Source organism: Melanotaenia boesemani, chromosome 11 (assembly GCF_017639745.1).
Source record: "Melanotaenia boesemani isolate fMelBoe1 chromosome 11, fMelBoe1.pri, whole genome shotgun sequence".
NCBI lineage: Eukaryota > Metazoa > Chordata > Actinopteri > Atheriniformes > Melanotaeniidae > Melanotaenia > Melanotaenia boesemani.
In genome coordinates, this window is record NC_055692.1 from 6417024 (window position 1) to 6432279 (window position 15256).

General features: G+C 38.4%; 1 protein-coding gene across 2 annotated transcripts in view; it reads right to left on the minus strand.

Annotated features, from left to right (window-relative positions):
• Positions 1-15256, minus strand: part of dapk1 (death-associated protein kinase 1) — an 82517-nt gene that overhangs the window by 12188 nt on the left and 55073 nt on the right. For both annotated transcript variants that reach the window (XM_041999887.1, XM_041999888.1), the window contains 7 exons: positions 14644-14742; positions 14042-14140; positions 13006-13104; positions 12707-12904; positions 11289-11486; positions 5497-5595; positions 1530-1607 (listed from right to left, as the gene is read on the minus strand). In XM_041999887.1, coding sequence (XP_041855821.1) covers positions 1530-1607; positions 5497-5595; positions 11289-11486; positions 12707-12904; positions 13006-13104; positions 14042-14140; positions 14644-14742 — 870 coding nt within the window. The remainder of the gene's footprint in view (positions 1-1529; positions 1608-5496; positions 5596-11288; positions 11487-12706; positions 12905-13005; positions 13105-14041; positions 14141-14643; positions 14743-15256) is intronic.

Here is a 15256-nt window from a genome sequence, read left to right on the forward strand (position 1 = left end):
ACCACCGCCATCCTCTTCCAAAGCCTTGTCACCTCCCAGATTGATTCCCCACATAAGCTACAACTTTTCCACTTACATTAAAACCAAAGCCCCTCCCATCCAGCATACCACCCCAACAGCTTCACTGGATCCCAGTTAAACATCACATCAACTTCAAAATCGCTCCTCAAAATCCCAGAACCAGACTTTACCACCAACATCAACTTACCTGTTCAAGATGACCTACCTCAAACAACTTCATTCACTTTCCCGCATTTTATTTATTTCTTTATCTTTGATTTTATATTCTTTTATCTTGTGCTTCTACATTTGATTCTGTTTTTATTGTAGCATCCTTGTGTGTTTTGAAAGACACCTTTAAATAAAATGTACTATTATGTAAAATGTATGTATTATTATTAACGGTATAAAGTTAATGTGCAAACACAAATCAAGTTAAGTAAACTGACAATGTTGGCATTGATTCAAATGGAGGTTCTGAAGATCATAGTTCTGGTGAGAGATCTGAAGACATTTAATTATGTATCAATTAAATAAGATCTTATTTTAATATTTAATTAAGAAAGTATTTATTTATTCTTTACATTGAGCCATCTTTGTCTGTTTAAATTTTTCTAAATGTCGGACAGCCAAAATAAATAAATAAGTTTAAAGATAATATCGAATGTGTTCAGAGCAAACGTTTACTTCATTCCTTTCATGAAAATAATAATAGTAAAAAAAAAAGAAATAATCAAGAATGATTAAAAGCATTCAGCTGCACTTACAGTATAATCTGCTCATTTTTATGAGAAAAATAAGGCTGGTGTAAATTCCAGCAGGCTGATAACCTTCCAGCTCCATTGGCTGCATCTGGATGCAGCATTAGCCTCTTGGGGTAAAGGTCAATGTTCCGGATTTCCAGAGCAGCCAGTGGACATCTGGATAATTGATATCCAGGCTCTGACTTCCTATTATCTGTGTCAGTCATTGTTTGAATATAGATACGTAAAAAAGCTAAATTAGCTGTCAAATACTGTACTAGCTCATGATTTTAAGATTGTATGTTGGCTGCAGTTTTCTATGTTTTTTGCTCTCTAACCATCAACTCACATGTGACCAAATACAAAGAGAACATAAACTTTCTGGAACTGAATCTTGTCCCTTACCTGGAGATTTCTACACTATGTATTCATCTGCATCTCTGCATGAAGATGAAGACGCCATGAAGCAAATGGAAGATGAAGAGTTTGCATCTACTTGCTAATGTTGAATAAAGTGCTGTCGGAAGCTCTGATGAAGGCAGACTGTTAAACTCTCACAACCTCCGTTTTCCTCTCGACACATTTGCACCAAAATAGATTAGTCACTGTGAAACCTGACTGAGCATCATCATCACCACCTTCACTTCTCTCTCAAACACACACACACACAAACACACCAACATAAAAGTTTTACTTCCCGACTCAGGGGTCAGTAATTCATCCCACTTAATGGAGTGATGTCATTTCCTTTCTTTGTCTTCCATTTAAATCAAAGTTTGTGCTTACCTTTTTGAGTTTGCCCAACAATGTGACTATGTGTTCGTGTTGCTCTGCTGAAGCCAAATCCTCGGTCGTCTTTCCATCCTGACGGAGAAAAAGAAAAAAGAGATAAATCTTCAGGTTTCAAAGTAAATCCCCCAGATTTTCATTTACTTTTATTAAATGAGCACTCTAATATTTCTAAGTCACACATTTACCAAAATTAAACCCAGAAAATTGTTCTTCATCTGTCAAATCAGTTAAGTCATCACCACTAGAAATGTTGTGTGTTTATGAGCCAAAGCTAAAAGCAACAAATACACCAGACTGTCCATAAAAAATCCTCAATCAGCAGTGTTTTATAGAGCAGTGTTTCTCAAATGGGGGTGCACGTGCCCTTTAGGGTACTTGGAGACACTCCCGAGGGGCCATGATAAACTAAAAAAGGGGACTAAGTTGTTCTTTCTTATTTCATAGATCTGACTTTAATTTGTATTACTTGATGAGTCAGTTCAGGTAGTGAGGATTACTACACAGATATGGAAATGTACATGTACGTACATTTAGAATAACTTCTAGATCTTGAAAAGTTATTCTAATCATAATGTAATATGTGTATATATATATATATATATATATATATATATATATATATATATATATATATATACATACATACACTACCGTTCAAAAGTTTGGGGTCACTTTGCCATGGGATTCAATAGGGAAATGACCCCAAACTTTTGAACGGTAGTGTATATATATATGTAAAGCAATGTATGTAAAGAAATATAAATAAAAAAGAATAAACTACTTGTACTTCTTTGCACTAAAACAAGGGGAAACAATGTGGAGTTTTCTTGATTAATAGGTTATTATTAGGTATTTACTATGCTGTTATTTTACTGGTCTGGTCAATTTAAGATTAAATTGTGTTGAATATAGCCCCTAATCTAAAATGTAAACTAACACCCCTGGTTTAGGGGGTATTTGGCTGAAAAATTACATGGGGATACAATGTTGAAAACGGTCTGAGAACCACTGGTTTAGAACGATAGCTGCTTTCTTTCATTCCTTCTGTCTGGCTCTTCTAGATCTAATCTGCTTTGTGTTAATCTCCAATTCCCCTTCAACACTCCGAAAGAAATACCACATTTGTGACAAGTTTCATGTCTTATTGACTAACGGAGCCATCTGTCACAGTCTGGTCTTCCCTCTACAGACTATTAAAGTAAAAGATGTCCAATACTGGTTTACAACAAAAGGGTTTAATTAAATTTTCTTTCTCTGTGGTCATTTGAGTACAAGAACGCTGACCTTTCAGTTGTTTGGAAGAGCAAAATGGCAAAAAATGTAAATGTGAATGAGGTGAAGCCAGAATATGATCACAGGAATAAGTGAGAAAATTCATGGGGCTGTTGCAGATGGTGGGGCGTCACGATTATTACTACTGATGCTTGGCAACGACAGACTGAACGGCTGGCCTTATGTTTGCCACGGAGCTGGAGCAGAATACTAGATGATCCATGTCTCTCCATTTTACATTAAATATCAATTAATTTATGGGTGGTTCAAAAGGGTGAACAATAATTAAATAAACAAAGAAAAGAAATAAAAGAAAGCCAATCACAGAAAACAACTGGATCTCTCTGCTTTCACTCCCTCAGCTGCTTCCCAACACAACACAGACCTCTGGACAATGAATTATACATCTCAATATGCGGCTGGTGGATTAAACATGCATCAGCTGTCATACAATATTAACAGCAAGAAAGATAAAGAAAGAGAAAAAAAACATGGACATGGAACAGCTGCCAGCGAAGGTTGTTGACTTTTTCTTCTTCGTGCATATACATTCAGAAAACCCAAAGTCAACAGCAAAGGGTGTCATCATCTCTTCAAGCTGTCTCAATTACAGTCAAAGATTTTCTCTTCTTAATTTTCCATCTAGCTTGGTTCATCCCAGCCACAGAACTGCCATTTTCCCACCTGCCTTAAAGAAGCAGGAGTTAAGCAGAGCATCTCAGAGAGAAGCTGGCAAAAGATGCGGAAAGATGTAAAATATGGAGGAAAAAGATGCCTTCAACATATTCAACTAGACTCCACTAAAAACTTCCATAAACAAACTAAACAAACATTATATGGACTTTATTGTATTACAAGATGGGTTAAACTGACACAGATGAACTCAAAATAGCAAAGAATGACTTCATTGTATGCAGGATTACAAAGAAAAGATTGTTTTAGGTACATTACTCAGTGTATCACCAAGGGAAGACTGGGGAAAGTCCAAAATGTGTTTTCACTACTCAGCAACATCTGGAAGCTCCATTAATACAAGCTTAAAAACAAAACTCTGTCTTATAAACAGCAGAAGCCGAATCTATTGTGCAACTCTGAATACTGGCAGGAAAAGCACTGACACGTTTAATAACGGGAGCCCAAGCAGCCAGTATTAACGAGACGGCAACCTCAGCAGCGTAGTGGAAAAACAAACAAGGCTGTGGCTCTGCAGCTGGGCCAGGTGCTTCATTTACAGCCAGGTCACAACCCAAAGCCCGAGGGGATGATGGCAATTACAGATGTTCACAGTCAACTGGGAAGCAAACATAAAAAAAATCCCAAAATTCTATCAAGAAATACATTTCTGTGACCAAGTAACATATTATAATTTATAATTCTTATAATTTTTTTTTTACAAAATATCACATGTTCTTATATTTATTTTTATTATTTTAAACATGTCTTTTTTAATTAATTTATATAATTACCTTTCAGGGATTAATTAAGTATTTTTAATTTTATTTGAATTTTTATTGTAAATTATATATTATTTACCCTTAAATAATACCTTTAAGATTTGATTCAATTTAAACTCTTTTAGAATTTTTTTTTGATATATTTTAAATTTAAAGATTTTATAAAGGTACATCACCTTGTTTTTTTTATTTTTTATGATTATTTTATTTCTTATATAAACCAACATTACATAGATGACAAGAGAATATCATTAATGAGTAGAAAGCAAAACTTAGTACAGTGGAAAACAAAAACTGCCTTGAAGAGTAACATGGTACAGAGAAAAGAGTGGACAGGTGTTACACCCTGGCAGATGTTTCAGAGAAATTAACAAACATGTATTAATAGTAGATTTAGTATCCAATAAGTGTCGGGTCACCAATGAAGAAAAAGGATGTTTTCCCACTTTGCCTGAAATTTTCCCACTTGATGAACCTCTTCACTTTTAATCATTTCTACAGTACAACAAAATTCCAAATCAAAACAAAAGCACCAAAACAAACACTACATGTCTGGAAACTGAATGTGGGGGAAATTTGCTCTTTTTGCTTAAAAGCTTAAAAGAAAAGTCTGTAGTGAGAGCTGAAGCTTTAAACAAGTCTGAAATCTCTAAAGCAGCAGAGCGAAAACATGCTTTATGTACAGCAGGAACTCGTAGCAGTGAAACACACAATCTGGTCTCTGATTCCTTTTAATGAGCCGGTTCTGATCTGATCCCGGGTCTGACGCTGTTAAAGCAGTAAACACTTTATCTGCAATAAAGACTCAGCAATGAAGCCGTGACATCTAAGTTTCCCTCAGGAGTCCTCACACTTTCACAGAAACCAAATACAGAATTTGGGGAGTAATCAGCGAGAACCTGGACTCAAGAAGGAAAATGGATTCAAATAATTTAAAAGCTTTACTAAGCAGCCATTGATTGCATAATGTGTTTACAATATAAAGCAAAATTAAACCATCCAACACGCTAAACATCTTCACAGCTTACTATCAGAATGGTCATGTTATTAAATTTCTGCACCCAAAGGTTCTGCTGCTCAGGTAGAAAATTAACAGCTCACCAAGCAATGAAAAAACCAAAAGGTAAGTAGTGGAAAATAACTCGTACTTACCTGCAGTGCCAGTTAAATGTTTGGCTACAGCATTATGTAATGGCTACTACTGTAAGAAGGAAAACCAGTGTGTGGTGACGTACATTGGTGACAGCGTCGATGTTTGCTCCAGCCAGGCAGAGATGACGGACGACTTCAAGGCTCCCATTGTTAGCAGCCATGTGGAGGGGTGTTTTACCGTACTGGGTAAAGAAAGAAGAATCAACAACAGTTCTCAGGTCAACACAAGGTGACAGGACCATGAAAGCTGGCATAGTATTTGACAAAGTCTAAATAGGTCAAATACAAATTTATTTGGTTTGACATCTGCAGCTCATTCTGCAAATGAGCAACAAGGTGGATGGAAACAGTTTACTTCGAGAGCAACAAACTTAGGTTAAGGCCAGTTAAGAGGAAGCAAGATTTTATATCTGAAAATGCACAACTCTGATCATGTGTTTTCAGACTTTATCTTCTGTTATAATTACACAGAGATAGTGCTGGCCAATATACCAGTTCCTACTGTAAACAGTTCCTGTTTTTGATATGAACTTGTCTCATACAACGAACACTGGTTCAAATAGCAAGCAGGAAACTGCTAAGCATGCATGCAGCAGAGTAGGTGTGTTACTGGAGATGATGAGCAGTGAAAATGAGAGAGGAAGTTCAGAAAGTGAAGTTTAACATGATGACACAGAAAAAGAAGCCGTATCTGTTGTCTGGGGACACTTCGAGCATTTTGCTGCACCAGCTGAACATACTTTGGACTACCACAAATATATGAAACTAAGATCGGCACCCTGTACATCCACAGGTAAGACTGAAAAAGTTGGAGGACACACAAGTCAGATGTCACTTTTAGATGTATTTGCGAGAGGTGGCACATTTGCAACTATGACAAAAAAGTAAGTGCTGGATCTAGTTAACAAGAGCCAAACTCACACAGCTGAAACTCACACAGCTGAAACTCACACAGCTGAAGCTCATACAGCTGAAGCTCACACAGCTGAAACTCACACAGCTGAAGCTCACACAGCTGAAGCTCACACAGCTGAAGTTCATACAGCTGAAACTCACACAGCTGAAACTCACACAGCTGAAGCTCACACAGCTGAAACTCACACAGCTGAAGTTCATACAGCTGAAGCTCACACAGCTGAAACTCACACAGCTGAAACTCACACAGCTGAAGCTCATACAGCTGAAACTCACACAGCTGAAGTTCATACAGCTGAAGATGGTTTTGCCAACTTCTGTTGTTATTATTATACAATGTACAAATCCTGATGATGGAATTGGCTCTTCTTGGTGTAATTCAAGCTGTAAATAAACTCTCCATCAGTGGAAAATGTGGTTAACACCCAGTCAAAACAAATCAATCAATACTGTCAAATACCATGAAACTGATTTAGAAAAATACCGTAAAACAGAATTTTGGTCACACTGCCCAGTATGGACTCCTATCAAGCTGACTGTAGAAAACACTGGAAGAGAGTATGAAGAGAGAACTGAGGAAGGAGTTTGTTGTATGTGTTTTTCTTTCTTACGTAGAGCTTACAGTTTCAAAGCAATGCTACATAAGTTTCCAACCTTAAAACTCAGTGCTTCAGATTTGTTTTGATGACACACTGACATTCATTAGGCACATCCCTGGAACACCGGGCTTCTAAAAACATGATAGCAACAGGATAAGCTAGCTGCTACTAGTATCTTGTAAAGCATGTTTATGTTAGTTGTAATTTCAGTTAAATGTGGCAAACTGTAAAGTTGAGTCTAGTGAAACTAACATCACAACCATGCTGAGGATACTGTCCAATAAAATGAGCAGAAACAGAACAAACAAAAAACAAGGGGAATTCAGGAGGCTTATATTTTCTTTAAGTATATATCAAATCTCTGAATTAAGAAATAGCATTTTATGATTGAAATATCTCATTACTGAGTCAACAAGAATTTACAAATGATCTAAATGTGCCTGTTTAGGGAGGATTTGCCCTTGGATGTGTGCACATCCAAACAAAAACCTGACTATAAAGCATCCATGTGGCTGTGCCGTGGTTGACTTAGTAAATACTATTAACATAACAAGCCACAGCAAGACTTTGTTCCTGCAGAGCTTGTTCAGCCTGTTTGAGGAAATCAGGAGAATAAACAGGAATGCAACAGCCTCTGAAAACCAACTAATTATCATAACAACTGCCATGACTAAACATACAGTGAACCCCAAATACTGACTCCACCTGTTAGAATTTTTTTTCTTTAACATACAAAAACATTTCAATTAAAAGCATCTGCAAAAATGAACCCCAACAAGCTAACCCATGTTTGACGCAGTATTTGAATTATTTTCCTTTGTCACTACTTGAGAAAACCCTGAAGCATTCACCACTTTCTATCTTGATGTAAACAGACCAGGAGACATTTTCAATTCCATCTTGTCTCATTTTTTTCCCCAGCAAAGACAAATCCAGGCACAGACTCAGCAGTGTGTGATATGCTGCTTTAGATGAGCTTAAAATAAGAAAAAACCTGAAAATAATGCATAAATCACAGCATCTCTGGCAGAGACGTCTGCTCTGGATGTGATTCAATTCCCTGAACTGTGCTCGCTGAAATGTTTGAGTGTGAGCAGCGTTTCAGAAAAGCTATCCTATTACAGAATATATTAAAATGGATGGTGTCGGTATAGAAAATGAAATAAACAATGGTAGGAACGTGATGGAGGGCATGTCTGGCAAAGCAAGATAGGATCTTCAGTCAAATATAAACCTGCTATGTGAAAGTTCCCTTCAAGAACGTCATCCAAATAAAATATTGTATAGGAAAGTGTCACATTATTCATCTCAAAAAATGACTAAAAGAACATCAAACCTATGATCGCTTTTATTTGTGTGTTGTCTTTATGTATCAGATATATGTTTACTTTATTATTTTATCTTTTTTTGTATGTTGTTGTTTTCATTCTATTCATGGATAGAAATTAGGGTTCTGTGCTATAATCTGGCATGTTTACATCATATTACCCAGCAATTAAATAAAGAAAGAAAATAAGAAAAAAGTGAATAACTATGATTTCAATGCTTAAAACATAAAAAATGTCATGCCCATTGGTAAGAGATGTGTTTAAATTTCTGGTCAGCTTAGTTTTAACTCGGCTAATTTCACTCAAGCTGAGCAGAATGTTGCAGATTTTCATTTAAAATACATTAAGTGCCAGATTTATGAGCACAAATGAGATGCCATTGGATTACAGCTCAAAAATCCTAAAAAGTGCAGGCGTTCACACTTGCAGAAAATCCCCCTCTTTAATCCCTTTGATACATTTTCTGTCTATCTTAGTTTACCTCTCCGCTCTACTTGTGATGACGCCTTATTTAAAACAGCCTCACAGAGTTTGTGGGCACACCCTTGTACAGAAGCCAAACTAGACTGTTAAAACACTGATTTCTAAAGCTTGTGCAATTATTTGCACTTCTAACAGCCTGTCTTTTAGGAGTTTCTTGCGTAATATTTTGGATCCCAGCTGAAGGAATGTGCTCCCATGTTCAGACAACAATATTAGTGAGGACACTAACACATGTGCTGAGTGATTAGGTCTGGCTCACAGCTTGCATTCCAGTTAATCCCAAAGGTGTTAGATCAGGTGGAGGCCACAGCTCTGAAGCCCAGTAAAATTTTTACCCAACAAGAAGAGAAAGCCATTTCTTTATGGACCTTGTTTTATGCAAAATGCCAAGTTAAAGCACAACAACTGAGAAGGATAAGGAAATTCATCCAAGTCCTGGTAATTCTGCCAGTGTTTCCATCAGTCTTAAATGGTTAAACCCTTAAAGCAAACTGACAAATGCCATGAAACCCTAGTCAAGTTGGATCTGGCTGCTTCTTGAGAATATAATTGTTTGTGAGCTGACTCACTGCGGTGGTGTTACAGGTCACGCAAAGTTACCACAAAAACAAAAGCTAGGTTATAAAGATTATGTAAGAAGAGTTTAAGTGTAGAAAGAGGACTTGGATTCACCCAAGTCCATATATTACAAATAAAATAGAAAAATAGAAAGAAAAAAAAGAAAAACAATTTCAACATCTACTTAGATTTGAAACAACATTACTGAATAAGTTGTAAATTTCATGTTTACTGTCAAATCTTGATGATGTATTCTTTGTAAATATGGCATGATCAGGTTTTTGGCCATTAATCCAGCTTGGAGTTTGTTGGAGAATTTATCAGTGCTCAATAGTAAACTTAAAGCTTAAGCATCTTGAACTTGGACGTGTATACTAAGGCCATGTCTTACTATTCACCAGTGGTACTCAAACTTTTTCTACAATACCAAACTTTTTAACACAGTCTCATCTCCCTCCACATCTGAGACAACCTCTGCCTCCACCTCTAGCCGGTCTGTCTCCTGCATTCAGGTAAGAAGCAGCTGAAGAGACTGAAACAGAACAAGGCTGCAGGTTCAGACGTCTGCCCCAAGGTTAGCTATGATGGAATTTACAGCATCTCTTCAACATTAGCCCGATTTAGGAAAAGGTTCCTGTGCTGGGAAAAACATTCTGCCCTACATTCCTGCTCTGGTACCTAAGAAATCTCCTCAATCTGCCCTAAATGACAACAGACCAGTTACCATAACATCCTGCAAGTCAAGAGTGCAGCTTGACTTTGTCACGCTTATGTCATGGTAGACAACCAGCTGACCTTTAAGGACCACGTTGCCTCGGTTGCTCGATCTTGCCAATTTGTTCTCTACAACATCAGGAGGATCAGACCCTACCTGACTGAACACACGGTCCAGGCTCTGGTCATTTCACGCATTGACTACTGCAACTCCTTACTGGCTGGCCTGCCTGCATGCTCAGTTAAACCTCTGCAGATGATCCAGAACGCAGCAGCAAGTCTGGTCTTCAACCAGCTCAAAATAGCTCATGTCACTAATTGATCTTCACTGGCTTCCAGTTGCAGCGCATCAAATTAAAAACTCTGCTTCTGGCTTACAAAACAATACCCCAAACAGCTCCTGTCCACCTTCACTCCTTAATCCAGAGCTACACTCCCTCTCCACAGTTATGCTCTGCCAGCGAAAAATGGCTAGTGCTCCCAACACAACGTGGCGCAAAATCAGTAGTTAGATTCTTCTTCTCTGTTGTCCCCCGGTGGTGGAACGATCTACCAAACTCCGTCCGATCCGCAGAGTTCTTATCCACTTTTAAAAGCAAGCTAAAGACTCACCTGTTTAAGGGGCATTTCCACACTTAGCTTAGCTCTTGTACTCAACAGAATGAGTTAGAAAGATTTGTCCAGCTCTTTGACTCAACCAAGTACTGAGGAAGCTGTGTGCACCTACACCCAAGTTGACATTGTTTGATTAAAACGTGATGTTGTATTTAAACAAAATGAGTTACAAAAAACTACAAAAAAACTATAAAATGATATGCACAGCCTCTAGCACTACATGACAGCACCTGGGTCCAACTGGACTCAAAGCAGTCTGACTACAACTTAATTATGATGTCCAATCTTGCTTGTGTTGTTCTTACTCTCAAATGTAAGTCGCTTTGGATAAAAGCCACAACCACCTACCTAACAAACAGACCACAGTTTGTGAGACCGAGATAGTGGTCAGCAGGAGAACCACAAGGTACTGTACTCTCACCATTTCTCTTCACACTACACCTCAGACGTCCAATATAACCGAGTCCTGCAGTTGTAGGGTGCATCAATACTACAAGAATCTGAGTACCTGGAACTGGTCAGTCAGTTTGTGGAAAGATGTGGAAACAAACCCCTCATCTTGAACTTGAACAAAACAAAAGATTCTGATTTATTTAATCTAAGTTAAATTAATGACGACATGGTATGATATGTTGTATCCCTGGACTTCATGCTTGTGCTCACCTTGTTGGGTATGTCGAGGTTTGCCTTGGTGCTGCATATTGCCATGACAATCGGTAGATTTCCATCCTTACAGGCGATGTGGAGTGCTGTGTTGCCATAACGATCCTGCTGGTCCAGAGGGCAGTGATGTTTGAGGAGGCAGCGGACAACGTCAACCTGACACCTACGTACGGCCAGATGAAGAGCAGTATGGCCGTCCTGGAAACACAGACCGGGCCAACAGTTATATAGTTATCCACATGATTGTTTTAACTCGTCAAGACTCATTTTCATTTGTTTTCTTTGTGCTCTGTTTACTTAGTCATTTTCTATATCAATATCTACTAATCACAGGCAGGACAATAGCTAAGTTATGGTTTTTAATTCAGAAGATTTTCAGAAGTAAGTGCAGATAATTTGGTCTGTACTATCTCTTGGAGATGCTCTCCCATGTTATATAGCACCTAAGAGTTTGGGCATGATCCAGAAATTAGACTGTGGGAATGACAATGGCAGATGAATTTCTACATATCCACATTAGCAAAGAGTGAGTGGAAAACAGCATGCAGGTTAGCAGAAAGGAGAATGAAGGAGCAACTCTTAACAGCATGCAAGCACTCTCACTCAAGCACAGCCAGCAAATGGTCTAAACGGTGCTCTGCAAGAAGTCTAGATCAAATATGCAGACTTCTGTGTCTGCATATACCATCCCTCTGAAACCTCTAATAATGTCACAAGACTGGTGCACATGCAAAAACGATAATTTGAAAAAAGGAAACTGGAAGAACTAGAAAATTGCTGATCTTGCAGAACAGCACCTGTGAATGTCTTAATTCTGAACGATTAAACTGAAATACACAAAGGCTGAAGATGACACTGAAGGTGGTAAAAAATAATGTTTTTTTTACTGCTGAAAACTATGCAGAATAATTATAATTACTTAAAGAATAGTAGATGATTTAAAGTTAAGGCTGAAGCAATCAGCAGACTTCATATGGGACGATGCCCCTGACTGGATTTGAGCCTGTGACCTCAGGAACCATTCATCCTATTTAACCACCAGACTATGCAGCCACACAATATGGCTGGATTTAAAACTTGTAAAAAATGCTAAATGACTCACAAAGAATAAAAATTAGACATGACAAAAGTCATAGCAGAAATCTCCTGAATCTGCTGAAGAGTTTAATATTTGAATGGCTGAAGTGACATAAACAGTGTAGGAGGAGAAAGGTGCCAAAGTTTGGTGGAAGAATAATAACAAAAGAGAAACAGGAAGACAGTGTGAATGCTTCAACACGTAAACACATTCACACTAATAATAATAAAAAAGTTTGATTGTTCCAGAGCTCTTATCAATCAACATAAGCTGAAATATTAAAATTGTACATGTGGTACTAGGGTTATGGTGGAAAAAAATCCATTTAAAGACCGATCACCTTATCAGTTGTTTTTAGATCAGCTCTGTGCTCCACCAGACACTCCACGATGTCCACGAAGCCCCGTGCAGACGCTGTCAGCAGTGGACTTTCCCCTTCGCGGTTCTTGGCATCTACATGGCAGCCTGCCTGGCAAAGTGCTCTAGCGACTGCAGAATAGCCATGCCATGCAGCACAATGGAGAGGGGTCTCCTGCTCCTGGAGATGGAAAAACAAAAAAAGAGTAACACACCTCTGTCTCTTTAAAAAGAAAAGATCCACTTAATCATTATACTGCTGGTGAGGGAGAGACTGCTCACCCTGTCTGCCAGGTCTGGGTTGGTGTGGATGCTGCACAGGTAGCTCACCACATCCACGTTGCCATAGCGAGATGCCACATGAAGAGCTGTCTCCCCTGACTTTAAAAACAATGGAAATAAATCCTGTTTGATTAATGTGATTTTGATATGGAAAACACAAAATAATAAAAAGCCCTCAAAGACTTTTTTTTTAATTTGCAGTAACACAAGTTAAACACCTGCTCCTGTAAGCCATGCCACCTACTCTGAATCAGCCAGTACTTCCATTAAAAAACATTTTAATCTTCTCATTTGGGATTCATTTGCTTTTAAGTTTATATCTACCAGTAAGAGTTGCAGTGCATTAGCAGGGAGGCTGACTGGATAAAACGACACCCAAGACAACAGGTTTGCCCATAGATGAATAGAACCACTTATAACAAAATACAATTAATTTTGGTCAGGAAAAAAAAAAAGCCTCATGAGATCAATTTAATTACAGGAAATATTTTAAAAACAGCAAATTCAGCTCTTCTAGTTTTCCATGACACATTAATGTGGTCACACACGGGCACCTTCAGAATGTGATTTGAAGCTTACAGTAAAATAAAGCAAGATGAAACTTTAATGATCCCCTGGACAGGAACTAGATAATAATCAGGAAAGTGCCTGGAGTGCAGATTAGCATTGGTCTACTCGAAGGTGATTGTGCTCGCTGTTCACAGACAGAAGAGGACACCACCAGCAGGAGAAAATGATTCAAGAGATTAGAAAAATGTTTCTGAGACTCTATGATTGAAGCCACACTAGCGGCATCAAAAACCAAACATGCACACTCATCTTTCTCTGCAAGAGCCGTTTCTATAGCAACAACAAATAAGATGATAAAATGCCAGAGTAACTGGTTTTCTCTTCAGGTGTGTGAAATGTTGTGTGAATTTGTGTGTGTTTTGCAGTCTTGCTTTGTGAGAGCTTTAGTGGTAGGAGGTGGTGAGTAATAGATGATCGGTTGGGATGTGTGTTTGTAACATGCAGAGAGGAGGAGAGACTTGTTCACCTTATCTTGGACATCCAGAGGGCATTTCTTTTCATGGAGGAATTTCAGGGTCTCAACGTGACCATGTCTCGCTGCGTAGTAGATAGCGTTTGCCCCGCTCTGAAGATTCCAAAGAGAAGAACATTCCAGATTTTTACCCCTGACTTACACTGGAAAAAATCTGCGATTTTGTCTGCAGCCAGCTGATATAAACACACTACACACTGAGCTTCTGACAAGCAACCTATGAATATTTTCAGGATGAGCCAGCATCTTGCAGCTGGGAGTTGCATTAGTCAAGAGGCTGCCATGGTAACAGTGTAAAACTGAGCCTGTCAGAAATCTGGTGCACATGTCTGCTATTCAGACAGCTCTGTGATGGTAAAAACCAAGCAGCTCCACATACAGGCTGCTGCTTCTTGTTGACTAAGGGCTGACTTGTTACTGGTTGAGTAACAGTATGCACAGTATTTCACTTTATTCTTATGTCACCTCTTGCACATAGAACAGTACTTCTATACTCGACGGATGTGGGAAAAAATTATTTAAATCTTTATACACCGGTCATTAAACAAATAATCGTCCCTTATTATTAAACTCCAGAGTGAGAACAGAGTCTTTACCTTGTCATTGGCCTGGATTTCTGCACCTTTTCTCATCAGCACCTCAATGATCTGAATGTTGCCGCAGCCAGCAGCGATTAGGAGGGGAGGGGTCCCGTGCTGCAACAAACAAGCACAACAGTATGTTTACACTGAGGTCACAGAAAAGTTTAAAGAGGACTGAAGAAAATGCTGAGTCTGTATGAGGATGAAATGCATCAAATACTGCTGTCACACAGTGAAAATATACAATAAAAAAACATTTAAAAGTTCTTTAAATGATTACATCTTCAACCTTTGTGAACTAACCCAACAGATTTGCGCATAGATATTCAGCAACACGTAATGTGTAGTTGAATAATGGAATTGTGTCGGACCCGTTTCAGAATATCTCAGACCTTCAGTGTACTTTCACGATTCTTGTAACTAAACAAAGTGTGTTAAGGTTTAGTTGCTTTGGAATAATTGCTTTGAACTTCCTCCAATCGTGGCAGACATCCAGTGCTTTTATGTCCTAAGATTGGTATAAATTTGGCCACTGCAAGGCCCTCTGTGTTAGCACAGTTCACACACCTTGTGTGGGTTTGACTGACAGTTATCTGCAGTAATTCAGATGTTTCTCCCTTTGCCTTTT